The sequence below is a fragment of the Hippocampus comes genome, unplaced genomic scaffold (genome assembly GCF_001891065.2).
Source record: "Hippocampus comes isolate QL1 unplaced genomic scaffold, H_comes_QL1_v1.1 scaffold74, whole genome shotgun sequence".
Classification (NCBI taxonomy): Eukaryota; Metazoa; Chordata; class Actinopteri; order Syngnathiformes; family Syngnathidae; genus Hippocampus; species Hippocampus comes.
This window is the reverse complement of record NW_017804812.1, coordinates 344,302-371,161: the sequence shown is the minus strand read 5'-3', so window position 1 is coordinate 371,161 and position 26,860 is coordinate 344,302. Positions and strand designations below refer to the sequence as shown.

General features: G+C 47.9%; 4 protein-coding genes across 5 annotated transcripts in view; 3 read left to right on the top strand and 1 right to left on the bottom strand.

Moving 5' to 3' along the window:
• dydc2 (DPY30 domain containing 2) overlaps window positions 1-788 on the bottom strand; it is a 6,077-nt gene extending 5,289 nt beyond the window's left edge. Inside the window, exon 1 of one of the 2 annotated variants that reach the window (XM_019865219.1) lies at window positions 708-788. The gene's annotated coding sequence lies outside the window, so the exon portion shown is untranslated. Of the gene's footprint in view, window positions 1-284; window positions 340-707 lie in introns of those variants that run through there. The other variant, XM_019865211.1, reaches the window with a different exon arrangement.
• Window positions 789-802: 14 nt separating this feature from the next.
• scn4aa (sodium channel, voltage-gated, type IV, alpha, a) lies at window positions 803-16,457 on the top strand. Its single transcript, XM_019865162.1, has 27 exons — window positions 803-906; window positions 3,352-3,676; window positions 4,750-4,870; window positions 4,958-5,045; window positions 5,114-5,242; window positions 5,365-5,456; window positions 5,543-5,824; window positions 6,508-6,571; window positions 6,649-6,790; window positions 6,880-7,077; window positions 7,264-7,419; window positions 7,501-7,609; window positions 8,196-8,434; window positions 8,763-8,936; window positions 9,013-9,369; window positions 10,340-10,768; window positions 10,867-10,908; window positions 10,999-11,134; window positions 11,229-11,383; window positions 11,452-11,625; window positions 11,688-11,810; window positions 12,234-12,515; window positions 12,598-12,651; window positions 12,737-12,874; window positions 12,960-13,064; window positions 13,218-13,488; window positions 13,645-16,457. Exons 2-27 carry the CDS (start codon window positions 3,401-3,403, stop codon window positions 14,898-14,900), a joined length of 5,592 nt encoding a protein of 1,863 aa, XP_019720721.1. The 5' UTR covers window positions 803-906; window positions 3,352-3,400; the 3' UTR covers window positions 14,901-16,457.
• Window positions 16,458-16,671: 214 nt separating this feature from the next.
• Window positions 16,672-18,823, top strand: cd79b (CD79b molecule, immunoglobulin-associated beta). The gene is made up of 5 exons (XM_019865245.1): window positions 16,672-17,236; window positions 17,460-17,768; window positions 18,139-18,257; window positions 18,421-18,474; window positions 18,543-18,823. The coding sequence occupies exons 1-5, from the start codon at window positions 17,176-17,178 to the stop codon at window positions 18,636-18,638; spliced, it is 639 nt and encodes a 212-aa protein (XP_019720804.1). The 5' UTR covers window positions 16,672-17,175; the 3' UTR covers window positions 18,639-18,823.
• Window positions 18,824-19,569: 746 nt separating this feature from the next.
• On the top strand, window positions 19,570-26,799 carry plekhm1 (pleckstrin homology domain containing, family M (with RUN domain) member 1). Its single transcript, XM_019865526.1, has 12 exons — window positions 19,570-19,781; window positions 20,682-20,771; window positions 21,823-22,064; window positions 22,170-22,793; window positions 23,067-23,367; window positions 23,647-23,815; window positions 24,037-24,972; window positions 25,461-25,606; window positions 25,684-25,877; window positions 25,967-26,030; window positions 26,179-26,336; window positions 26,455-26,799. Exons 2-12 carry the CDS (start codon window positions 20,718-20,720, stop codon window positions 26,561-26,563), a joined length of 2,997 nt encoding a protein of 998 aa, XP_019721085.1. The 5' UTR covers window positions 19,570-19,781; window positions 20,682-20,717; the 3' UTR covers window positions 26,564-26,799.
• The last annotated feature ends 61 nt before the right edge of the window (window positions 26,800-26,860 follow it).

Below are 26,860 nucleotides of genomic sequence, written 5' to 3'. Positions count from 1 at the left end.
ATGTAGTTAATGAAACAAAAAGTTATTCAATGTCAAGAGGTCAGTTGTTCGTCATCGGACCAAAAAAGAAAGTAAACTTTGATAGCAGGCTCGTGTAACTATGCCACCATTGGTTTGTTTACGGTAACTCTGTGAATTCGGTCGTAGCGATATATTAAAACACAAAAAAAATTACCCCACAAGCATATTTTATACTGAAAACAACTTGCTACGCTGTATACTGTCCACGCGTAGGAAATTCGTTGAAGTATTAAAATGTAAAGAAGGAAAACTATAAAACAAACCAGCTGCCAAATACGACTGCACTTCCGGGAGTGTTTGTTTGTGTTTCTATGGTAACGGTGTTCCTTTCTTAATAGTCCGCGGAATAGCCGTGAAGGTTCAGACTCACCAGAATTAATCCAATTATTCTTATTATTAATATTATTATTAGTATTATAATATATAATTATTCTTCTTCTTATTAGCAGTAATAAGTAGTAGAAGAACTGTAGAATGTAATTTAATTATGTCGTAAAATATTTTAAAGATTTACTATTTTATTTTAAAAAAACAAAAAAAAAACATGTTTTGAATTCCAACCTTCCGGGCTCAATTAAGAGTCAAATTACTTGGCCCTCTTAATTTACATGCATTTTCATTTGACTTTGCCACTAGGAAATTGGGTCCAACATGGACGCCTCGAGTAAGATGTGAATGATGCTAACCTGCAGTGGAGGAGCACTCCTCCTCCGGTTTCAAACTGTGGTGCGTCAGCAGCAGCTGCCCCGCACAGCAACACTACGACTGCCGCCAACCGTGCAACCACAAACACGTCCTCAGTGCTCTGGAAGACGACGGCAGGATTTATTCTCCTTCTTGTCCACTTGACTGGTGTCTGTGGGATCGTTTTCTCGACCCTGCCAGGTATTGTGACCTCTTAACCTTTCCCGTGAGTTCTCTTCACCCTCTCTGGTTTACGTTAACTGAAATAATCTCATTTCATGCTGCAGGTTGAAAACTTTTAAAGTAGAGGTGAGATATTCGCGTGGAGGTGCCTACCTCCATTATGGGGTTATGGTCCTGAGTTTTAAGGGATTTTTTTCCTTTCACCTTTATCATGACGCGTCATACCGCCAAAATGTAAACGTTGTTTGGGGCCTCAGTTGCAGTTATTGGACTTGAATTAAAGTTATACTCAGCGCACATTTGTTCTATTAATAAACCGACCTGTAATTGAGCTCGGGGTCATATTTGGAATGGGAAGACTTGGTGATTCTCTGTAGTGGTTTGGCATGTGTGTGTTGGGCCACGCATCTTGATGTCCATTGTGGACCTTCTTCTTCACACTGTGGTGACCCCTTGCTATTCTCGCGGCGATTTGGGACTGAGACTTTCATCAAATAGCAAAATCCCCTCTTGCCTGGATGGGATATTCTTCGGTTCGCCACAGGCTAACAAGCAGCACTGAGTTTGTTTACAGAGTGGACGTGTGGTGAGGCCACGAGGTCGTTCCACTTGCTCTCCCTTACCTAATCTGTTCCGTGTTGAAAATTGATACAAATATCTAGATTTTTACAATCCCTACCAATTAGCATCCCGTTCAAGTGCTCATCAACCGATCCTTTTATTGCAAAAATGCTGACGCAGCCGCTAGGTGTGTGCTTCTGTCAAAGTCTATTAAATCACAAAGCTCGCGTGGAGGTCTGTGGGCTCTCAAGAGCGCACGAGCCGGCTTAGCTCTGGTCTTTACAGCTCGCCGGGGTATGCGCTACTGCCGTCGCGCAACCAGCTGCCCTCTCAGCACCAGTAGCACGATGCATGCAGATATTTCCAGGGACTTAAGACGCAGAGGGCCCCAAGTGGCTAATAACGATGATAGTCCCGTTGTCACACACAAGTGTAAATCCAGGAATTAGTCAGGCGGTGGGGCTTAAAATGCTAAGTGGCTCCCCATAGGGTTCCAAATACAGGGCTAATTGGCAACTGACAGGGCGTTGACGCCGACGGAGCACAGAGGCGTGATTTGAACCCGTGAGAACGCAGCACAGAAGGGAGCACGGCGAATGTCGAAGGAAGCGGCGAGTCGTAAGCGTCGCGTCGGGCTCTTCGTCTGTCCATGACCGTTTTAGGTCTATATCTGCACCATCCATTTGTGCACTGGCTCTTCAACGTGTAGAAAATGTCAATCCCCATGAAAATATGAAATAATTTCACCTTCCTCAAATACTGAACAACAAAGGAAAGAAAGGACAAGGAGAAACGGCAGGAACAGGAAGTCGGGTAGTAGTTCATGCCATCATCTATCGACAGCTTATCATGTTATCAGGTTCCAGGGTGAATGAAAGGGTTAAAGTCAAACGTTCCGCAGTGAAAGGTCCTTTTCTGTCCGACAATGTCTGAAGTCGACACTCGGGATTTGAGTGAGAAAAATACATCAACGCAATGGAGGTCAACATTACTGGCCGGCGATCAGGTGTCACGTAGCCACGTGGCTTGGGAGCTCGCAAAGTGCACTCGAGGGTGCGAAGCCGGAAGCTCAGTCGTGTTTGGCCCCCACCCCCCCCCACCGGCGTCCTATAAAGTGCACGTTAGTCAGCCCGGTAGAAGGGCTCGGCCATTCGAGCTGTTTATCTGGAGGGGATGTGAAGGCGGGCGGCCGCCGCTCAGCCCGGGAAGGAATGAGCGCAGTCATTCGGCTCCTGTAACACGACGCTTCGTCTTGACAGCCGCAAGCAACTGGGCAGCCACCGAATCCTGCTCACATGTGGGAATGCATCATCCGCTGTGTTATCACTCTCTCTCTCGACGTATGCGTGTGGGCGCCAACCATTCATGCGTGTACCCGGGCTAGCTGATTAATGAATTTTAGTGTTTCATTTGGAAAAACTCCAGTCGTTTTTTCCAAAAAGCAATTTCCAACTTGAACTCCCACCAATAAACCGACAACATGAGCGATACCATGAATCATTTGAATATGGCATCGAATTTACACTCCTTGACTTCACCTATTCACCGATTTATATTTTGGAACCGCTTTCATCCTTAAAAGTCCGCAAGATGGTCCCATAGCTAGAAAAGGAGTGCTTTGGCGCTTTCTTGTTGCATCTTGGTGGCACGGAACTAAGTTGAAGTAAGTGGAGAGGCTTCTGTTCGACAGGCCAAAGCGCTACAAATAGAAAAAGTAGGTCTTTGGCGCCACCCTGTGACATCCATTGGCAATTACATTTTTTTTTCTGTTTGCATGACACGGATGCTTTTACGGATATTTCGCTGTACATTTTTTAAAAAGATGCTTAATGTAGCCATGATAGAATACTTCCTAATATTGACACTGTACCTGCCATATTCAACGGATCTTCCACCTCACAGCTCCTCCTCGGGTGACCCCGGTGCGGCCGTAGCCCTTCGCAATGCCAAGATGGCGCCCCTGCTCCCTCCCCCAGGCGCCGATGCGTTCCGCCCCTTCACCCGGGAATCGCTGGCGGAGATCGAGAGGCTTCAAGCGGAAAAGCGAAACAAGGCAGCCCGAGTAGACGGGCATGAGGCGGCCGAGGTGGAGGAGGAGGAGGCGGCGGCGGCCCCCAACGCCGACTTGGAAGCGGGCAAGAGTCTGCCGTGGATTTACGGAGACCCTCCAGCGGAGATGATCAACACGCCATTAGAGGATTTGGATCCCTTCTACAGGGCTCAGAAGGTCAGTTGAACTGTTCCAAGTGTCTCCAAAAGAAATGTTTGGGATTTTCAGACCGATACCGGTACGAGTATTCATTCTTTGAGAACTCACCGATACAGAGTACTGAGACGTGTAATACTTTTGATATATAAAATATCAGTGAACACAATGACAAAAAAAAAAAATAATAAATCAGACGTAGATGATGTCAACCTCAATCTCCCACAGTATAGCGCCAACTAGTGCCGAGGAGGACTTAGTGATTCTTTTTTTTTTTTTTTTTTTGCTCTTAAGTATCGGCAGCTTCCATCAGTACCCAATACTTTAAAATAAGGCAAGTATCAGGCTGATTGTGATATCTCGTATCAATAATTGCCCATCCCTGTAAAATATTATGGAAAATGTCGTTTTGAAGGGTCTGGGTTTCTGTCGTGCCTGCTCAGTGTCTACCCACAAAGTATAAAATAGTGATTCGATAACAACTAATTCAATCTTTAGTGAGCCTATTTCTGAATATATGTCTGAATGACTAGTTCTGCACTTAGGTCGCACCGTGTGGTAACAGTGGGTTTTTTTTGTGGCACGGCCATGGCTCACATAAGTGTAGACAACTCCCAACTTGAAGGTTGTGGGTTCAACCCGAAGCCCTGCTGTGATCATGTCACATGTGCCTTGAGTGTCCTTGAGTAAGTTACCGAACCCGCAGTTGCTCCCGAAGATGTGTCATCAGTCGATGATTTAGGAGAGTGTTAAAGCGCTTTGAATGTCTTGAAGGTAGAAAAAAAAAAAGCACGATCCAAGTGAAAGCCCGTGTACTGTTTAGAACGAGAGCCAACCACTCGTCCACCGTGCTGCTTAGTACGGTAACATTGAAACAAAAAATATGCTTCTTAAATTGTCATTGAATATAATAAGCCAAGTTTTAAAGCAGTTTAAATAAGATGACGTTGTCATTGAGTGCCAATATAGATTTGTAATGGAGAAAGAAATGACATGACATTGATCTTAACCCTTATCATGTGATCAGGTTACAGGGTGCATGAAAGGGTTAAATGCAGGTCTCTCTTAACAACGGTCACGTTTGTGCTTTTCAGACGTTCATCGTGCTTAGCAAAGGCAACACCATTTACAGGTTCAACGCCGAGCCGGCGTGCTACCTCCTGAGCCCCTTCAGCAGCGTGAGAAGAGGAGCCATCAAAATCCTCATCCATTCATATCCTTCACGCTGCAGCTCCATGCAAGCCCCCCCCCCCCGCTACCCCCACCAGTGTCACACTGTTTCCTTAACGTGCCGCCTTAAATTATTCAGCATGTTCATCATGATCACTATTCTATCCAACTGCGTGTTCATGACCATGAGTAACCCGCCGGCGTGGAGTAAAAACGTCGAGTGAGTATGCGGGCCACGTGTCCGGGCGTTCCGTTTGACGCTACGAGTTGTCTTTTTTCCATCCCCAGGTACGCTTTTACTGGGATTTACACCTTCGAGGCCACCGTGAAAGTCTTGTCCAGAGGCTTTTGCGTCGGCTCGTTTACATTCCTTCGAGACCCGTGGAACTGGCTGGATTTCATGGTGATCAGCATGGCGTAAGCAACACATAGGATCCCATCCAAGTTGATGCGTCACTGCTTGGAAAACATCACGCAGCAAGGCAGACATGCTAACCAGCCCCCCCCCCCCCGATTCTTTTCTTTGACGCCTCTCACAGGTACATCACCGAGTTCATCGATCTTGGTAACGTGTCCGCCCTCAGGACCTTCCGTGTGCTTCGAGCCCTTAAAACCATCACTGTGATTCCCGGTCTGCTCTATTTTTATTTATTTATTTTTCAATTCCGTTTCCCAGCAGAGTTACTTTTTAACGAGCACGTTCCTTTTACCCGCCAGGTCTGAAAACCATCGTGGGCGCCTTGATCCAGTCGGTGAAGAAAATGGTGGACGTGATGGTCCTGACGGTCTTCGCTCTGGCCGTTTTCGCCCTGGTCGGCCTGCAGCTATTCATGGGCAACTTGCGGCACAAGTGCGTGCGCTGGCCCATCAGCGGCAATGACACCGGCGAGTGGTTCAACGTCACCAACCCGCTGGTGCTTTATAACGAGACCATCGGCATCAACAGTAGCGATTATTCCAACAGCACCTTCGATTTCGTGGAGTACATCGAGAACTCGGGTATGTTGCATCCCAAGTGCTTCTCGAGTGGTCAAACCATCAAAAACAGATGATGACATCACTGATATTCATTGCAGAGGAAGAGCACGATGTGTGCGTGTTTGATAAACGTTAATAAAATGAATATGAAAAGTCCCCAAAATGAATAAGGACTCCGAATGAGGAATTTCAAGTTAATAAAATAGGGCTAAAGATATTGACATTTTTACGGAATTGTCTGTCAAATGATTTTTCATGGAAAAAAAGACACATAAAAATTAAATCTCAAAATTCCCTGAAATCAGGCTACAAAAGGTGATATTTTACTTAATTTTCCGCATGTCACATTATTATTTTGTTTTTCCAAATTATGTTGGGTTTCAGTTGAATAATGAGGAAAGTTTTTTTTGGTTGTGCGCCATATGTAAAATTTTATCTGCCAAAAGTACTTTTTAAATTTTAAAAATTCTCCCAAAAAGGTATTGCACTTATTTTTTTTATTTTGTTTGTGAAGACTTTTAAATTTTATTATTCAGTATAACAATCCTCGAATAGGTTAATTCAGTTGTTTCTCAACCTGTCAATATGTATACGTTTTTTTAAATAAATCTAAAAGAAAAAAGCCAAAATATTTCCCAAAACATGTACTTCATTTGTTTCTACCCTGGCCAAATTGTTGAGTGTTTGGCGGTGTTTGTGTGCAGAAAACTACTACTTTCTGGAAGGCAGCAAAGGTCCTCTTGTATGCGGGAACAGTTCTGATGCCGGGTACTGATGTCATTTCTTCACATTTCTCACACCGGGACGCGGTCTTCACTCATTTCCCATCCATGACTTCTCTCTAGAGTCTGCCCCGAAGGCTTTACTTGCATGAAGGCCGGCGGGAACCCAGATTACGGCTACACCAGCTTTGACTCGTTCGGCTGGGCCTTCCTGGCGCTTTTCAGACTCATGACTCAGGACTACTGGGAAAATCTCTTCCAGATGGTTGGAATTCCGCAAGCGGTTCTTCTCCTTCTGGCTGGATGTGGAACGCCTCCTTATTTGTCGTAGCTTTTCGTTTGTTCCAAACGCAGATCCTGCGGGCGGCGGGCAAAACGTACATGCTCTTCTTCGTGGTGGTGATCTTCTTGGGCTCGTTCTACCTCATTAACCTCATCCTGGCGGTGGTGGCCATGGCGTACGACGAGCAGAACCAGGCCACGCTGCGCGAGGCCAAGGAGAAGGAGGAGGAGTTCCAGCGTATCCTCGAGCAGCTCAAGAGCCAAGAGCAGGTGCGGGTTTCGCTTCATTTAGCTAACGCTAGCTTAGCTGAGCTTGACTCCTCATTTATCCTCGCTTGTTGTAGCATTCAGCCGTCTGTTGCGGAAATCTGCCTTTTATAGCAATACTTTGCACAAGTCAATATTTCTTCTTCTACACCCAAGTAACATTTATCAAATGTCTCGTGTGCCCGGCAGTCTCAGCATTCTGGAAGTCGAGAATCTCTGAAGAGTAGCAAGTCGCCAAGTCGTCGCTCGGCTTCTGAGCTGAGCCTGGAGCACGACGCAGCTGTCAATGACTGTAATGGGAAAATGGTCCCAACCCTCATTGTTCGATCGCCTACCATGGTCGTGGTCGGTGTTTGTCTTGTTCCAAGTCTATTCATCCAAGTCAACTGTAAGGCTCCATTTTTTTTTGGGTGGTTTTGTTTTCAGCGTCATGACGACGAAGAGCTCCGGGAGAAGTCTCCAGGGATGCTTGATCCAGAAGAGCTTCATACGGATGAGCACAGCCAGAGGCAGAGGTCCACGAGCGCCATGGAAGGTACTGCTCGGTTACGCTCCCGTTGGCCAAGGCGTTAAGCCCTTTGCGGGTGCGAGGAAATAAACGTGGCGTCAAGTTTGAAGCAGAGCTAAAATGACCGAGTAACGTTGTGACTCAGCCAGGCTAATGGCTTCATTAGCACACTTTAGTCAGGATCTCTGTCAGCATTCGGCCTTTGCCAGGACGGGCTCATTCAATTTTGGAGAAGTAAGTCACTGCCCATGACCTAAGTCTGGATGCTTTCCCACTGTTGTTGTCACCTTGGCGAATACAGCCCACACCAATTTTAGAAACTAGATTAGCTTTTGTAGCATTAGCGTCGCTATTCCTGAGATTAACTTTGGAAACATTAACTGAGCCCCCTCCTGTGCACAGGATTGGCTTTTGGAGCATTAGCTTGGCCATTGCTGTAAGATTTTATCTTGCTAGCAGTAGTCGAGTTGTTACTGTGTTCTAATATTATTTCGCATTGTCGTTAGTGCTCTTATCACTCTGATTCAAAATCGGCTGATTTTGCTCGACATCGACAGACAAGAACGTTGTAGATTTGGAGACCGTTTGTCAAAGATGTCATCCATCTGCGCAGAGTTGGAGGACGCTCAAAGGCCGTGTCCGCCGGGCTGGTACAAGTTTGCCAACATTTTCCTGAAGTGGAACTGCTGCAAGCCGTGGCTGGCTCTCAAAAAATGGTTGTACGTCATCGTCATGGACCCTTTCTTCGACTTGGCCATCACCATTTGCATCGTGCTCAACACGCTCTTCATGTCCATGGAACACTACCCCATGACTCACGAGTTTGACGAGATGCTCTCCGTGGGCAACCTGGTGAGGAGGGGACATTTTGGAACCCACTCGTGCTACTTGGCATTTCCTCAACTCGCTGCCGTTCATTTGCATTGCGGAAAGTGGCGTTTATCATGAAAAGCGATTGAATTAATGACCAAGTGTGGTTCGACTCGGTGGCTAATTTCGAGTTGTTCTATTTATTTTAAAGTATGTAAGAAAGCCAGTTATCCTGAATAAGTGGGGAGGAATGATCACATTACGGCAATTGCGTGACATGTTGACAAATTGTACACACAAGCCAAACATACCAGACTTGCTAATGCTAATCCTGCAGTAGCATCGTAATGGATTCTGTACCTTTTCTCAGGTTTTCACTGGAATCTTCACCGCGGAGATGTTCTTGAAGCTCATCGCCATGGACCCGTACTACTACTTCCAAGTGGGATGGAACATTTTTGACAGCATCATTGTCACCCTCAGCCTGGCGGAGTTGGGCCTGGCAAATGTCCAGGGGCTCTCGGTCCTGCGCTCCTTCCGTCTGGTGAGTGCCGCTCACTCATTCCGCTACAATGCTCTCTTCTCATTGTTTGTCTTTCCCGGTTGTGATGTGCCGATAGCTTCGCGTCTTCAAGCTGGCAAAGTCCTGGCCCACCCTCAACATGCTGATCAAGATCATTGGGAACTCGGTGGGCGCCCTGGGCAACCTGACGTTGGTGCTGGCCATCATTGTCTTTATCTTCGCCGTGGTGGGGATGCAGCTCTTTGGAAAGAACTACAAGGACTGCGTCTGCAAGATCTCCGACGAGTGCGAGCTGCCGCGGTGGCACATGAACGACTTTTTCCACTCCTTCCTCATCGTCTTTCGCATCCTGTGCGGTGAATGGATCGAGACCATGTGGGACTGCATGGAGGTGTCCGGCGCGGGCATGTGCCTCATCGTCTTCATGATGGTCATGGTCATTGGGAATCTGGTGGTGAGTCAGAGCGTTAACTTCAGAAACGCTTCCTTTTTGGTTGTTTGGTTTGTCAAATTATACTAAAAAAAAATAACATCCTGAGCAATCTCAAAATAATCGATAGAATAGATTAATCAGAGCCCCTATTATATTATTAGGGTTATAATATTTTGTTAGGGAACAAATTTCAATGAATGCTTCCCTGGCATCCAGCCTGAAGTGTTGCTACCGTCAGAATTACTGATGTTCTCTTCTTGTTTCCCTTCAAGAAAAACGGGCATGCACTCACGCGCAATATTTCCGCGCGCGCTCTCTCATGACCACTTCCTGGTAGGTTATTTATAGAAACGAAAAGGAAATGGCTCATCAGCAGGAGAGCTGAAAAGCACCGACCACCGAGTGCCAACATTCTCCAGATGATCACACCCACCTCAAATCGCCATGTCAGGGAGCCTGTAGCTCATGTGATCTCGCCACACATGCAGACGACAAAAAAAAAAAAAGAAAATCAAAACTCATCCACTTCACATGGAAGGCTTCTATTTAAATCCAACGACTTGAGACAGCAAACGCCGGTTTTGACCTTGAGTGTGCGTTCAGATCCATCTCAGGTCGGCGTGCCGCCACCGCGCCAACAAACGCAAACAGCTGCTGAGCATGTGTGAAGGGGGAGTCATCGGAGACGGCGTATTCGACTGTAATTGATGAGCGTTTAGGGTCGTGCGCCGATCGTATTGCTTCATCCAAGAATTAATACATGCTAGCATGAAGGCTAGCATAACGGGGAAGCAGATAGCCCAATTAGCTAATCTGCTTGAATGGATAGACTCAATCTGGCGTCATTCTTTTTTTATGTTAAAGAAATACAATTGTCTATAATAATGTTTCTATTTTTGCGTAATTTGTAAGCACAAATTTGGAGTTACACCTCAATTTCCCATACAGTCACAATAAAAAAGACTGAGAAAGGGCGGCCTCTTCTCTTCAGGTGCTGAACCTCTTCCTGGCGCTGTTGCTCAGCTCGTTCAGCGGCGACAACCTGTCGACGGCGGACGACGACGGGGAGCTGAACAACCTCCAGATCGCCGTTGGGAGGATCACGCGAGGTATCGACTGGCTCAAAGCGGCGGCCGCCGAGATTCCTCGCAGAATCCTGGACAAAAACCCCGAGGCGACCGAGGACGACAACACCGAGGCCGTGGAGATGAACGACTTGGACACCGGTGGGGATGTCCGAAAAGTAGACGGGATAGCAAACTGTTTGGCGCCAGGACGGACTCCTGGCGCTGTTATGGATGGAGAGCTTGCTCGAAGCGTCCCCATTGCTCAGGGAGAGTCAGACTTTGAAAACCCGGACGATGACGACGACGACTACGACTCCAATGCCTCCACTTGTGGAGAGAGCCTACATGATGAGGTAAGAATGACATAATCACGAACTGTGAGGCTGCTAACTGCTACTTTACTGTGCTGCTCTAAACTTTTTAAACTTTTAAAAAATGTATTATTCTTCAGGAAAGCCTCGAAGACGATCTCGGTCTTATAAAAGAAGTCAAAGTGAGTACTTTTCTTCTTCTTCAAAAAAAAAAAAAACAATGTTGTGCCTCGTGTTGCTTACGCAGCGTGTCTCTGCTGTGCTCCGAGCAGCTGATGGGCGTGGCAACCGAGGACAGCGACGTGTCGCTGTGCAGCACGGCGGACTATCAGCCGCCCGATCCTGAACCGGAGGAAGAGGAAGAGGAGGAGCCGGAGCCGGTGGACCCGGAAGCCTGCTTCACTGACAGTACGTTTGAGAACAACCAGTCTGGAACATATCACCCACGATAAACGGGGATTGACCATTACGGAAGTAACGTGGTGATTTCCTCGCCCATCAGATTGCGTGCGGCGCTGGCCTTGCCTCACCGTGGACGTCGACACAATCGGGGGCAAGCGATGGTGGAAGCTACGCAAGACCTGCTTCGCCATCGTGGAGCACGATTGGTTCGAGTCCTTCATCATCTTCATGATCTTGCTGAGCAGCGGCGCACTGGTAAGTGTCCGGAACGCATCCAAACAGGACATGTCGGGACGTATCCATGTCGTCCAATCCTTCGGCAGGCTTTTGAAGACATTTACCTTGAGCGACGGCGAATCATCAAAATTATCCTGGAGTATGCCGATAAAGTTTTCACCTTCGTCTTTGTCGTGGAGATGCTCCTGAAATGGACGGCATACGGCTTCAAGACCTACTTCACCAACGCCTGGTGCTGGCTGGACTTTTTCATCGTCGATGTAAGCGCTGTGAAGTTCCGGCGATGGCCTGGCGGGTCACAAACAGTCTCCTTTCGCTGCAGGTTTCTCTGATTAGTCTGGTGGCCCACTGGTTGGGTTTCTCCGAGTTGGGACCTATCAAATCCCTGCGAACGCTGAGAGCGCTGAGGCCTCTCCGCGCCCTCTCCAGATTTGAAGGCATGCGGGTAAGTGGTGCGAAGGGAGCCATGCTTGTGATTGCCACGCCCGGTTGTCTGAAGTGGTCTGTGTGATGACCTTGGAAAGGTTCAAAATGTGCAACAAATTTGTACTGGGTATTATGACACTTGTGGTCTTACAAATTACAACAGTAAGCTAAGTGGCTAACCAGAATGCTAAGTGGCTAACCGTAATGTTAAGGGGCTAACCTGAATGCTAAGTGGCTAACCATAACATCATCTGTCAGTATGACGCAGTGCGCTTCAACTGTGTGTCTGATGGCTGCTTTGGCGCGTGTGACGTTTCTTCTAGCTTGCATGTTTTACACCGCGTGGGAGCGTAGCACGGTAAGTGTCGCGATGTCAATCATCGGACGTCGCCGTGCCATCAGGTTCTCATGCCCACACCGACCTCGCTTTTGACCTCACCAGGTGGTGGTGAACGCGTTGGTGGGCGCCATCCCGTCCATCTTCAACGTACTGTTGGTGTGCCTCATCTTCTGGCTCATCTTCAGCATCATGGGCGTCACCATGTTCGCCGGCAAGTTCTACCGCTGCGTCAACACCACCTCGCAGGAGCGCTTCGACGTCACCGAAATCAACAATCGCAGCGAGTGCCTGGCCCTGCAAGAGGCCACGGGGGAGGCCCGCTGGGTCAACATCAAAGTCAACTACGACAATGTTGGGAAGGGCTACTTGTCGCTGCTGCAAGTGGTACGTGGCGCCCGTCTTTGAATTTTCTGCGTTTAAGAAAAAAATAAATCAATCAATTAAACATGTTCTTATATGTTTGCAGGCAACTTTTAAAGGCTGGATGGACATCATGTATGCTGCTGTTGACTCCAGGGAGGTAAGTATAGTGAGCACTCGCGCTTCATCGGGGAGACACAAATCGCAAAATGTCACCATATGTCCATATTCTTTCTTTTCTTCAGGTGGAGGAGCAGCCGTCGTACGAGATCAACCTATACATGTACGTCTACTTTGTCATCTTCATCATCTTCGGCTCCTTCTTCACGCTCAACCTCTTCATCGGCGTCATCATCGACAACTTCAACCAGCAAAAGAAAAAGATGAGTGTTTGTGCATGACGTTTCTCTCTTGAAATGCGGCGGATAGTAATGATAATGGTGACCTTTGCTGCTTTTGCTGCTGCACTTGGGAGATAAAGACATCTTCATGACGGAAGAGCAGAAAAAGTACTACGAAGCCATGAAGAAACTCGGTTCCAAGAAGCCGCAGAAGCCGATTCCCCGTCCCACCGTATGTGACTTTAAATGTGACATAGCGGGAAAAGTTACTTAACCGTTTGAGGGACAGCGGTCACTACAGTGGACAACTTATCATGTTACCGACATCATCAGGTGCCCTGAAATTGACCCTTTTGGATTTGTGTTTTCATCCCGACCTTGGCAGAACGTCCTTCAGGGCCTGGTGTTCGACCTCATCAGTCAGCAGTTCTTTGACATCTTCATCATGGTGCTCATCTGCCTCAACATGGTGACCATGATGGTGGAGACGGACAACCAAAGCGCGGAGAAGGAGGACTTCCTCTTTAAAGTCAATCTAGCCTTCATTGCCGTCTTCACCGGCGAGTGCGTGCTGAAGCTCTTTGCTCTGCGACAGTACTTCTTCACCAACGGCTGGAATATATTCGACTTTATCGTCGTCATCCTCTCCATCGCGGGTGAGTGAGCGCGACAAAGAATTGTTGTCTTCCATACCTGACAAAATAACATCATGTCATATTGTATTATCATTTGCGACGGGATAGCCTCACTTTTGGACAGGAGGAAATACCGATATCATGCTCTGGTCATTCACCGAAGTTCTTTTCTTACAGGCACGATGCTGTCAGATATGATCGAGAAGTACTTTGTGTCACCGACCCTCTTTCGCGTGATCCGTCTGGCCAGGATCGGTCGCATCTTGCGACTCATCAAAGGAGCCAAAGGCATCCGGACGCTCCTCTTCGCTCTGATGATGTCGCTCCCCGCCCTCTTCAACATCGGCCTGCTGCTCTTCCTCATCATGTTCATCTTCTCCATCTTCGGCATGTCCAACTTCGCCTACGTCAAGAAGGAGGCGGGCGTCGACGACATCTTCAACTTTGAGACGTTCGGCGGGAGCATCATCTGCCTCTTCCAGATCACCACCTCAGCCGGCTGGGACGGGCTCCTGCTGCCGATGCTCAACAGGGAGCCGCCCGACTGCGATCCCGACTTTGAGAACCCCGGCACGGACGTGAGGGGCAACTGCGGCAGCCCGGGCATGGGCATGATTTTCTTCAGCAGCTACATCATCATCTCCTTCCTGGTGGTGGTCAACATGTACATCGCCATCATCCTGGAGAACTTCAACGTCGCGCAGGAGGAGAGCAGCGACGCGCTGTGTGAGGAGGACTTTGAGATGTTCAACAAGACCTGGGAGAAATTCGACACGGCCGGAACCATGTTCATCGAGTACGTCCGGCTCCCGGACTTTTGCGACGCGCTGCAAGAGCCGCTGAGGGTCGCCAAGCCCAACCGCCTTCGTCTGATCCAGATGGACCTCCCGCTGGTCATCGGCGACCGCATCCACTGCCTGGACGTTTTGATGGCCGTCACGCAGATGGTCCTGGGAGACACGCTGGAAATGGCGGCCATGCGGGAGAGCATCAAGACCAAGTTCCTCCAAAGCAACCCCACCTCGGACTCCTTCGCGCCCATCACCACCACCGTACGCCACAAGGAGGAAGCGTGGGCTGCCACCGTCATCCAGCGGGCCTACCGGAGCCACCTGCTGCGACGGGGCCTCCGTCACGCCGCCTTCCTGCGTCGCTCCATGAGAGGGGCCGCCCAAGACCAAGACCCGCCGGAAAAAGAGGGATTGATTGCGCGCAAAATGGGAGCTCTATATGCTGGCTACGTGGAGCTTGCTGAGGAGAAGGGGTCTGTGTCTGCGGCGGAGCCGGGACCCCGACCTGGTCCTGGCGCTTCCGGATCGAGTGCCAAATCAATACCTTTGGAAATTACGAATGAGGTGGTGCTGCATTCTGCCCCTGAGCCAGACCGAGTCCTCGGCAGCCTTGAAGAACATGTCAGAGAGTCGCTTGTATAACCAAAACCTTTTTTTCCCCAATACGAACTTTACCTTGTAGGATCTCAAGTTGCACTTGTTCCAACTGCATTTTGTGGACATTGTTACGATGATCAAAAGGAGCTAATTCCTCCCCTATGAATAGAAGAAGGCTGGCGAGCAGCGATCGAGTTCTCCAGAGCGCTCATAAGAGGACTTTTGGGAGTCTCTGAATTGCAAGTTTCAAACCGAGATCCCACAAAATTGCCACAAAAGCCAATTAGGCATTCGCCCACTTTGCCTTTTACACAGAACTCGAATTGGGCTGTTACGGTGCCTTCGCTTTCTCAGAACCACCACGTCACATGGCGTGATGTATAAAATATTTGCCTTACAGTGCGGTTGCGATTAACATAACAGCGCTGAAGAATTAAGCGTTATCCTGAACACTTCTGTTCCATCGTCGCGATTCTGTTATGAACCTAAATGTTTGTGTAGATTGTCAGTTATCAAGGTCAATCTGATCATGTTCCACTTTTGATCCCAAAAAGCTTTTTCAGGTCTAAATTATTCGGTGTGGAGTCCGAGTTATGTCTCTGGGTGGTTGCGGTTGCCAAGCATGACTGGTGAAAGGCTGATGATCCTCTGAACATCCCTCGGCCAAAGATTGTCTCACTCGATGGTAAAAAAGAGGCAACGAATTCGCCATGTTTGCCACCGGCCTACAAAATGGCCGCCCTCTAGCCTCACGTAGCAACAGAAACAACTCCCCAAGTGACCACGCCAAGCCTTACTCACGGGTAGCGTTCTCCTTCGATACCCCTTTTTTGAAGACTGTACTTTTATTCAAACCCGATCGTGGTTGAACATGAACGCCGGTTTGTGGCTCGTTAGCGGGTGGCTAACGCGTCGCGAGAGCCGCTTGAATCTTGCACTATGTTTATTTTTGGGCCGACCAGGTCCAGTTGCAGCCGCTGGGGATGATGAGCGTCTAAAAGAGAACTTCATCCATCAGCGCGCATGATAGATAGATGTTTTTGTCCTCTTCCCGTTGTCGTGCCAGGAGGCCTTGAAAGGGCAGCACTCATGTTTACATGTCCATATGATATGAAGATTATTATTAATAGGTCGACTCTTCGAGTCGTTTGTTTGACCCTTACGTTGATGCTGCTGTGACTCTTTTAAAAGGTTGTTTCACTTTCTGTCTTAATTGAAAAGGTCTTACTTTGAATATCAGGTACACGTACACCGACGTGTTGATCGAAACTTGTTGCGTGTCCTATTCAGAGGGAAGAAATGATGCATTGTGTTATTTACCGTCGGGAACTTTGACCACCTTCTTTTAATCCTGACTCACATTTTGTTTACATTTGGGATGCAGTGGAGATGCATGCCCGGGCGTGTGTGTTTGTGTTATATTGTGTTATATCGTCTGTATCGTGTATATTCGTTACTGTGAATTCTGAAGTAAATGGGAAAGTCTTTGTCTTAAAAGACGTCATCTAGTGGCCGCCTTGTCAAATTGCAACACAAAATATCATCAAGCTCTAGAATTCAAAACATGCCACATATATAGCAACGGGAGAAAAACTTCCCCAAACTGCTGCTGAACATGAATTTAGATTTTTTTTTTCCCCCATGCTCTGTCTTACACGTGACAGATTTGTAAGTCCGATGTAGGGCCGCAAAACACAAGGCACATTGTCATGCAAATAAAAAGAACCCAGCCCAAAGAAGCAATTTCGATTTCTGGCAAGTACTGACAGTGTGGAGGCTGTAGAGTGGCGAGATGTATTTTCTTACCAAGAAAAACATGCCAGCCCCAAAAAGTAAAAAGATCGAAAGGAACCTGTGGCATTTACTGGCTCTTGTCCTTTATGTAACAGCAACCTCAGTTTTTTTTTTTAAATAATGTACTGTATGTCTGGCTGTGGGCTATAGGGTGGTGAGACATATTTTCTTCTGAAGAAAAACATCCAAGCCTAAAAAAAGAAAAATGAGCTGCAGGAATTTCTGGCAAGTACAACCCGTGTCATCGCGACCTCCCATATTCTTTATACATCTGTGCTATGGGGTCGACAGGGTAGCATGACCCTTGCGTTGACTGGCCGTACCCTCCATGAGACAGTAATCTACACAAGTTTCCGTTTAACTCTGTGATTTATATTTTCTTGTCCTTCTGTCATGGCTCCGCCCTCTTGTTTGCATCCTGACAAGTGAAATTGAGACTACTCTTCTCATGACTGCACACTGTCACTGCTTCAAGCACGGATTCCAGCAGTTCGATTAATTCTTCTGTTTGTGTTTGTGTCTTTGCATGCCCATCATGTGCTGGTTGCTCGGTGGATTGTGCGCTCTAACTCTACTCCACATGTCAGGTAAAATAAGTCTCATTTTTGTTTTGATGCGTTATTTTGCGGACTCGCTTCACTTCCTGGACATCTGGAGGAAAAGAGGAAGTTAGTCTGAGTAGTATTCTTATTATACCTCTTGTTAATTTCATTTATGTATTTTTACAGCATGTGTATAGATGGATAGATAGGTTGCGTACATTATTATGAATTGTATGCAGCAATAATGATTTGACTTTGGTCCACTCAGCCGCTGCGAGCCGCGAGCTCTCCATCACCCAGAAGCCGCGCTTTTATGGGGTCAGGCCCAGCCGGTTCGTCACCATCTACTGCGCCTCCTCCCAGCAGCACCTGCCGGCCGAGGCGCGCTGGTACAAGGCCGCCCGCTATGACCAAGACGTCGCTGAGTGGCGCCTGCTGGAAGGCGCTGTGACTCGCCACAAAGACCTCACGCTCAACGCCTTCCTCATCCTGCACGATTTGAGCCCCGAGGACAGCGGCGTCTACTTCTGCCGGATCAATGAGACGTGGGGGACCGGCACTCAGCTGCAAGTTGCCAGTAGGTAGCAACTCCAAACAATGGATTTTTAATGATTTTTTTGGGGGGTGGGGGTGAAAAAAAGATTTTCTACTTGTCATATGAACTATTACATCAAGTGGAAGAACAACTGTCCTCACATGTGACAGCAATCTGCCATGTCCGAACTACAGGCTAGGTTTGTAAATCTATAAACAAGGGATAATGCTATCTTGTGTAGGACAGAGCCTATACTCGCCACAGGTTCCTCCAGACACGTTCTCTTCATTGAGCTGATGTTTTTCTTCACAACAAAAGGGTGATGCTACCCCATTTGCCCCCAAAGCGTGTGCTCGTTTTTTTGGGTAGTTTGTTCATCAAACATGTCAACTTGTAATTTTCCCCCTGACAGGGCCCGTCAACCGAGCAGAGGCAGTGCACCGAAGCAACATGAAGGATGCACTTATGGTCCTGCAAGGCCTGATGCTGGGGGTTATTGTGTTGCTTTTGCTTCAGCGCAATCGCATAATGGTGAGAAGACCGAAAACAATGACCGAAGGTCGCTCGTTAATGTTAGCTCATTGCCTCACTGTACAATGTAGAATATTTGGGTCTTGTCAGCCAAACTGCAGCTGAGAACGCGCAGTAGCCATTTTGATTTGCCATTCTCTTTTCATTCCTTTTTTGTGACTAGTTGAAAGGCAGAGAGCGCATCTACGACGAGCCGGAAATCGAACACATCTATGAGGTGAGTTAGGCCACAGCATTAGGTACACACGTTACAAAGTAATGCGGTGCCCGTGTGTTCGTGCGCAGGGCCTGACCATCGAGGCGTACGGAGAAGGCGACTTGTACGAGGAACTGGCGGTGTACGCCAGCGCAGACGACTGCGCCGAGGCCCCATGGGAGTGACGTCGCGGTGATTTTTGTATGGTGCTGTCCATGTTGTCTCGAGTAGGCATACAAACCTGAGTTCAAGCTTTTTTTTTTTTAACGCACATTGTCATGTGGCATCGAACAATAGTCGCACATGTTGCTGATTTTTGCTGGGTGATGTTTTCCCATTGTTTTGTTTTTAATAAAAATGATTAACTTTATTATTATTAATGTCATGTGGGTGTCTGTGTGTCAATTTAAATGCTGTTATTCATTAAACATAGCATTTATGAGACAATCCTGTTTTTAATGATTGTTCTTATATTGTCATTTGTTTTTCTTTCCTTTTTTTTTTTTACATTCATTTTTTGCGGACACATTCAAAATCCACCTATTAATTTACATTTTGTTTCAATACTTTATATAATGTGTTTAATAGTGATTAAAATATATTAGCAATAAATAAAATAAAATGTAAATTGAATGTAAATATACAATAACGTACAGAAAGGTATTAATATGGACATTTATAGTGTATCTTTTGGGGTGGGTGTGGCTACTGAAATATATTTCAGTCTCGCTGAACGGCATCGCGAGAGCTGCTTTGAAACCGTGCTGCCTTTGCCGACACTCGTAATGCTTCCCTTCACAGAAAAAATAAGACACGAAACAATATTTGTTGGTTGGATATTTTAGTTGGATAAGTGAACATGATTCTGTCCGTGTATGATTTAACTTTAGTCAAGATGAGGAAATAAAAATGAGTGATATGATACATGCAAGTGTGCTGAACAGGTAGACTTTTTCCACATTTGGCATATCTTCACATTTTTGGCTGAGACAATTCAGTCGCTCGCGATGCAGACAATATACATGATTTGTAAAACGGGAAGTTTCCTATATGGAGATCCTGTATCGTAATTTTAAAACACCCAATTGTAGTGAATGCACCATAGACTCTTTTTCCCATGGTGCACCTCTCCGCTCCCCCGTACACTTCGTTCCAGTCTGGAGTAAACAAACCTTGACTGTCGGTGTTCTTTTTGTTCCTATTACAAAAAGTTTTAGAGAGTGGCGTGATGATAGAAATATGTACGGACTACACTTAACCCAGCGGCCCCCTTCCTGATTTACACTTTTTGGTTTTGGACCTAAATGGAAAGTCAAGTCTGCATCTCGGTGAGGACGCGATTAAGCTAGCTACGACATGTTGCTGCTTATCTGGTTTTAAAGTCTCAATTCTTAACTTTTATGAGAATTTGAAGTGTGTGTGTGTGTGTGTAGATGTGTATATCTGTGCGTGCATGTTGGGTGTGGTTATTAATCTCCATGTGTGTCGCCAGCGGCTAACACGAGAATCAAAAGCGACGGGCAGTAGATGATGCTTAAGATAAACGAGTTCGTTTGGTTGTTGAAACTTTTTCTAAACGGTCAAATCATTCTGCTTTTGAGTGGTCTTATCTAGATTGGATCATTTCAAATTGTGATTTGGACTCGTCTGCTTCCTCGGGGCGCTCATCAGAGTGTCGGTCACATGATAGGCACATTTCAAACCCTCGTTTTTGTTGCAAGGCATTTGACTGATTTGGAAATTAAATAAATAGTTCATAGTTGAATTCATTATGTTGCAGTGAATTTGTTATGCTTTTTCTATTGTAGCGTGCACATTTTCGGCAAGGAGACAGTGGTGAAATATTTGCCTGTTTGGATGTACGTATTTCAGATCAAGATTTGATTTATGGTCACCGTGTTCAATGTGATTGATTGCACCAGGCTAATTTCTTGTCATCCGGAATGCAATGTGAAAATGGTTCCACTCCTGTCATCTGTTTCTCAGCAGGAATTTTAAGTTGGAATTTATTGATTTATTTTTAAGAATGAACTCAGAGGGTTTAAAACCACTTCCCAAAACAGATTCAGGATGGAAAAGGTACGAGTGGCTCACTGGCATGACACGAGTGAGGAAGGAGAAACCAAACTTGGTCAATCACATGTCATGCTTGTGTTTTTCCATCACTAAAAACTGTCTGCAGTGTCATCTCTACCTCTCTCTCTGCGTTGTATGTTGTTCCTTTGCAGCATGCCATGTGGGTATAGAAGCTCGGAGGAGGTGCCATGTTAGCCACACACACGCCAGACACGACGCAGCAGGGTGAACATGTCAAACAGGTAAGTCTTGATGTCAATTTTGACCGCCACATTCATCTCCGGCCGAGAGAAAAAAAAAAGGTTACTGGCTCTCTTGTCTTCCTGTCTGTTTTATTTTTAGTGTCATTGGGATTAGATTAACAGATAATCGGTGTTTAAAGAAGCAGGAATAGACCCATGATTAAAGGAGGAGGAGGAGATGTTGTTATTGGAACGAATGTCTTTCTATTTGTTTTGGTCCAGAGGTGCCCATCGGGCTTAAAAAGTTTCCTACTTTGGAGGGCAACGTCATCATGTTTAAAAAAATATGATTAAAAAAATGTTTTCAAGGGAATAAATAATCAGCTCTTATATTGTTTTTCGAGGGTGAGAAGTCGCATTTTTACAAAATTAAAATTGTCCAAGGCAACATCCTATTTCACTACGAAAGTGAAAGGTTTAACAAGGGAAGAGAAATTCAAAAACACAACTTTATATTCTGCTTTTTATTCTAGAAAATATGACTTTTTTGCCATAAAATAAAAAGGACTGCATTATGTGAGAAAATTTCTCGAAAAAACTTGGGACTTTATTCGTTTTATGACATGATGACTTTTTTTACACGGATGTCAGGCTCATGTGATGATCCGTAACAATCACCGAAGAGCTTTTAATTTCAGTTGTTTGTGTGAAAGTTAATGCTGGGGGGGAAAACTATTTCAAAGCTTGTTTGTGTATCAGCAGAACTAAAGCAAATCCCGGAAGGCGAAAAAAACAAAAATTCATTCATGGTTGTCTGTATTTTCTATAAGCGAGGCTTTATCACCCAGCTCAAATAGCTTGAGAGAGCTGCAGAGTCTTCAGTCATTGATCATGCGTTCACGATCTTGGCATCATGTGACTCTCGCCACAATGTTGCCTTGTCAGCACGGGGCCATTGACCCCACTCCAAGCACATCTTGAGTGGTCTTGAGCGAGCAGTTTTGGGCTGCACATGCCATCTCCGCGAGCATCTTTTCCGTTAAAAAAAAAATAAAATAAAAAAAAAAAATAAAAGGAGGAAGTGCTTGTCACGTTCCTTCCCGTCACACAGATTAAAGAGAAGCTGGCGCAGTCGCTCAAGGCCCTGCAGAGGCGCTACGTGACGTCGGACGCGGTGGTCACCAGCGAGGACGGCGACGCCAACCTGCTGTGCTCCGCCCTGGAGGCCATCTTCGTCCACGGCATCAAGAGCAAGTACATCCGCTGGGAGGCCGGCGGCCGTGGCCGGAAAGATGGTCGCGGACCCCTCCCGCAGCCTTTCTTCTGGAGCCTTCTTAAGACCGTCACCCATCGGTGAGTCCCACCACCAGAATCTTTGTGCTGTGACTGTAGCTTTTTTTTTTTTTTTTTGTAAATAATCATTCAAAGAAGTGTTTGTGCGCTCTGTTCAATTTGCAGCGATGTGATCATCGAGCTGGAGAAAATCAACTTTGTGGGCACGGACGTGGGACGGTGCCGCGCGTGGCTGCGTCTGGCCCTCAACCATGGCCTCCTGGAGTGCTACCTGGTGTCGCTGTTCAGGGAGAGCTCGAAGTTGCGCGCGCACTACCAGCCCGGCGCCCTGCTCCTCAACGGCGAGGAGCGCGAGGTGCTGCTCAGCTACCTGCAGGGTCTGGCCTCGCTCACCTTCAACCTCTCGTACAAGTCGGCCGTCCTCAATCAGTGGACCACCACGCCGCTCAGCCTCGCCGGACTCTGCGCCCCGTGCCCGGCCGACTCTCCGGACCCACCCGTCAACGGAACGGTCGAACGGCCCGCGTGCAAAGACGCGTGGGATGCGGTGTCGCAGTCGTCGGGATCGTCCGACGCCGGGCCGCAGGTCTTGAGGGCTTCCCGCGGGTCCCGCGGGGTCACCAGAGGACTCAACTCGTCCACGCTGAGCCTCGACACCACAGGCTCCTCCCAGCTCTCCTCCAGCTTGAGCTCAGACAGCCTTCTACAGGGGCAAGACCTGCGCAGCCCCGCGGGGGAGCAGTGGTCCTCTTGCGACATCAGCGGCAGCACCAAGGCGCCCCAGAAAGCGTAAGCATGCCATGAACTTTTTCTTTTAGCTCATGTTTCATTGTGGTTTTTTTTTTTTTTTTGCCCACATTGCCGTTTGGCCTATCTTTGGGGGCACACTGGAATTCTGCTAAAGGCCACACAACTCGAGTTGAGTGACCTAATTGCTCAGTTGGCAACACTGTGCTTTTGGAAGCTAGCTCTTCTCTGTTTGAAGCCATGTTGTTCGTGGAACCAGTGCACATCAGCGTGAATGGCCTTTGAAATACAGAAGCTGAAAAAATGTTTCTTCAGGTCACCTCCCGAGCTCCAGGACAACGGAAATTCCAGTCAGGATTCCATGCGCGAGGACTCCTTTGTCTCCAGCTCTGGCGCCGATCACTTCTCCGACAGCGACCAGCCGCCCAGTTGTGCTATCTCGGACACAGCGCCACCACCACCTCCGCCGCTCGCCGAGCTGCCTTCGCCCCCCCGGAATCATGTTGACCGTGCGCAGCCTGCCATTTTGACAGACCTGGAGAAGGCCGAGCTGGACCTCGGAGAGAAAGGAGCCGAGAGCGTCCCGAACAGGGAGCTGCCATCAGATTCCCTCATGGTGAGCGAGCAACTCAAAATTTTGTGGCTTTTGTCAGAATGCAAAACAAGGTGCAAAACCTTTTTTTTTTTCGAAAATCTCTCTCCTCTTGTCATTGTGCATGTAATCAGCCGCTATTCTTCGCCAATAGCTTGAGACTTGCCAGCACTCTAAATCAAGTCATGACAGTCCCTGTTTGAAATTGGAAAGGGTTTGAAACCCAAGTCATCATGAGACCCAAGTGCGTCAAAAATATGAACTAGTGCTTGATGACTTAGCTTATTGCCTCTGGCATTTTAGCGTTCTCGCGCCTGGATTTCTGACGAAGACATCTACAAGCCTCGTGTGGACGAGGAATCAGACCTTGAGTTGCCACGGTCACCTCCTCCCCCTCTTGCTCCAGCTCCTCCTCCTCCTCCTCCTGCAGACTCGCAGTCGCCACCTAGTGTTGTGCATCGCCGTCAAATAGGTAACTCATTTACTGATTTGCAGTGATCTCACATGACACAAGGGCAGGTGCTTGCCCTCTAGCAAATGAGACTTGATCCTGATGTCAATCACTAGGCCACGCCCCCTTTTTTCCAAAAATGTTCCTATTGTGGGACAATAAAGTTTATCTAGTCTAAAAGAATACAGCTGCGGTGCAGTCTTTGTTGTGACATCCGTCTCGTCTGCCTCCGCCTCGTCTAGGCCTCTCCAACCCCTTCCGAGGCTTGCTGAAGCTCGGCCACCTGGAGCGCCGCGGCGCCATGGGAATGTGGCGGGACCACTACTGCGAGCTGTCTCCTTTCGAGTTCCGCCTCTACCTCAACGCTGAGGAGCGCAGCTGCTGCGACAACTGCTCCCTGCTGCGGTGCGAGGACGCCCGCCTGGCCTCGTCCGATGGCCGCTTCGAGCTGGCCTTCCCCGGTAAGCGTCTCCACCTGCGCGCCGCCAACCAGGACGAGGCGGAGGACTGGCTGGACCGCATTGTGGAGGCGGTCAACAAGTGCAGGCCCGTATCCTGCGTGGATGAGCAGTGGGAGATTCTGGAGCTACCCAGTGAGAACTGCGCGGATGACAGCAGCGTCTTCTTCCCGTGCTCCGCCTCTTGCAGCCCCGAGCGATGCTGCTCGCCTTCTCCGCTTCAGGAATTCAACTGGACTCGCACAGCGGATTTGGAAAGGGACTCCATCAAGGAAGCGGTGCTCTATTGTTGTTTGGACGCTGACGTTCGCTTGTGGATGCCTCTCGTCTTCTCGCTCTCCCTGGAGGCCTTGAAAGGCTTCCGGGTGCAAGAAGGAAAGAAGTTGCTGCGGATGACGTTCCCCATCCAGGAAGTACGGGACGTGGTGCCCGACGTCGCGCTGGGCGGACCTGACTTTTTTAAACTCCTGACGCTCAGCGAGACGCTCCGACTGCGGGCGGAATGTGCGGAGGAGGCTCACTCCTGGAGGGCCCTGATCCGTGGGGCTCTGGACTCGTACTTGGAAAGTGGGGAGGAGGCGGCCGCTGTTGGCCGGGGTGGCGGCGGAAACCTGCACAGACTGGTTCAGCACAGACTCAAAGAAGACGGACCGCTCCTGGTACATTTGTGCACTGTGCCCTCGCAGAAGGGACTGGACACGCAGAGCTTCAAATGTGCAGGTAATGTACTCCTACAAAAGTTTTCAAGGGGGCACAGTGTACCATTGCCTCTTTGCGATTCGCTGCACAGTAGTTTAATTATTTGAGGACCTATCCTCCGATATTCATGAAAAACTATTCCTTGTGTTTGTATTGTTGCTGAAATGCCCAAAGACGTGCCAAAGACCCATCTGTAAAAAATGTAGTGCGTTGGCGCCATCTTGTGGAACATCCATGTCAATGAACCTTGCTGAAGTGAGGGGAGGACCTTCTATTATTAGGCTGTCGAAAAATAGGGTTTTGGTGCCATCTTGTTGGATCTGTAGCCAATTAGATCTCTTTCTCGTCAATATACTCATTGTTGTTAATTATTTTATTTATTTACCCGACATGACATTGTCATCTGTTGCCACTTCCCCAATGACTACCGGTACTTTCCTTTTTCGACCGTCTTACGTTTTAAATACATTTATCTCAAACTCTGGACTTACATTGAGTTGCATGTCCAGGCTGCTCCCAGCAGATCGGCCCTTCGTTGGGACGAGCCCGTCTGTGCGAGTTCTCTGGCCAGTACTACTGCGACTCCTGTCACCACGGCGACACCACCGTCATTCCTTCGCGCATGCTGCACAACTGGGACCTCAATAAACGCGAGGTGGGCGCGCGCCTCGCCACGGACTATCTGTCTTTATCCGTTTCCATGTGTTGACGCATGTCTGTGTGCGTGTCCAGGTGTCCAGGAAGGCCTTGTGGATCTTGACTCAGGTGGAGCAGGAGCCTCTGCTCAACCTGGACCAGCTCAATCCCGACTTGCCGACACACTCCGACACAATGGCTCTTGTGCACAGCCTGCGGCGCAGGCTGCGGATACTGGGCGAGTACCTGCTCACTTGCCGCAGCGGACCCCGCAAGATGCTCCAAGCCAGGTGCGTACTGAGCCGAATGTGTGTGTGTTGAGATGTCTCGCAATTCACTGCCAGGAAGTGTCTTTTTTTTTTTTCCATGCTCCCACTAGGATGGAGCAGCGAACCTACTTGCTGGAGTCCAGCGGCCTGTACAGCGTGAAGGACCTGCGGGAGGTATGCTCGACTTAATTTTGATTTGATATTCATGAGGCTTGACTTAAGCTTGAACCACCTAACATGATAAGTTGTCCACTGTCGTAACCGCTGTCCCTGAAAGGGTTAATAGTGTGCCCATACTAAATGTCGCCGTCTTCTCCTCAAGATTGCCGAAAACCAGTACACCCCCTTTTTGGCGTCACTGTGCCATTTCGCCAGCAGCCACGTTTTCAGCTGCAACCTGTGCACACAGCGGGGCTTCATCTGCCAGATGTGCCACAGTGACGACATCATTTTCCCCTTCCAGCTCGACAGCACCGCCAGGTAATGTCACTTCATTCTATGGCAGTGTCACAAAAGTGTTGAAGCAGCGTGGAAAAAAACAAAGAAGACATTTCAATGTCGAGAATAACTTTCCCATTTTACGCGGTGTGTGGCACAGGTGCAAGGAGTGCAAGGCGGTGTTTCATCGGACCTGCATGGTGCCGGGCACCTGTTGTCCTCGTTGCCTGCGGATGAGGAAGTATCTGGAGAGGGACCTGCAGGATTGAGGGAGGCCATTGACGCGTGTCGTTGTTCTTCCCCTGGAGGAGCAATCAAAAATCATGCAACCTCAAGTGCAATTGTTATTATGAGTGAAAGTGACAGAAGGACTGAACCTAATTTATTGACTTGCGCAGCCACAGCGAATCTTCATCATGAGAATCCCCCTCCCTTTTTTTAGGGCTCCATTAGTCTTACAGGACAAGTTGTTGACAGTTTCACATGCAAAAAATCAGTGACATTAGTAACATGTCCCAATGTGCCTTAATTTTTTTTTTTTTTGGGAGCTGTTGCAACAACGGCTC

What these genes read in the sequence shown, in the direction of transcription:
- scn4aa (XM_019865162.1), top strand. Translation starts at nt 3,401, where the DNA reads ATGGCGCCCCTGCTCCCTCCCCCAGGCGCCGATGCGTTCCGCCCCTTC. An exon ending in TGGACTTTTTCATCGTCGAT is followed by an intron (nt 11,626 to 11,687) that starts GTAAGCGCTGTG and finishes CTTTCGCTGCAG; the next exon opens with GTTTCTCTGATTAGTCTGGT. An exon ending in CCAGATTTGAAGGCATGCGG is followed by an intron (nt 11,811 to 12,233) that starts GTAAGTGGTGCG and finishes TGACCTCACCAG; the next exon opens with GTGGTGGTGAACGCGTTGGT.
- cd79b (XM_019865245.1), top strand. Translation starts at nt 17,176, where the DNA reads ATGCCCATCATGTGCTGGTTGCTCGGTGGATTGTGCGCTCTAACTCTA. An exon ending in TTCAGCGCAATCGCATAATG is followed by an intron (nt 18,258 to 18,420) that starts GTGAGAAGACCG and finishes TTTTGTGACTAG; the next exon opens with TTGAAAGGCAGAGAGCGCAT. An exon ending in AAATCGAACACATCTATGAG is followed by an intron (nt 18,475 to 18,542) that starts GTGAGTTAGGCC and finishes GTTCGTGCGCAG; the next exon opens with GGCCTGACCATCGAGGCGTA.
- plekhm1 (XM_019865526.1), top strand. Translation starts at nt 20,718, where the DNA reads ATGTTAGCCACACACACGCCAGACACGACGCAGCAGGGTGAACATGTC. An exon ending in TGCCATCAGATTCCCTCATG is followed by an intron (nt 23,368 to 23,646) that starts GTGAGCGAGCAA and finishes CTGGCATTTTAG; the next exon opens with CGTTCTCGCGCCTGGATTTC. An exon ending in CGCAAGATGCTCCAAGCCAG is followed by an intron (nt 25,878 to 25,966) that starts GTGCGTACTGAG and finishes TGCTCCCACTAG; the next exon opens with GATGGAGCAGCGAACCTACT.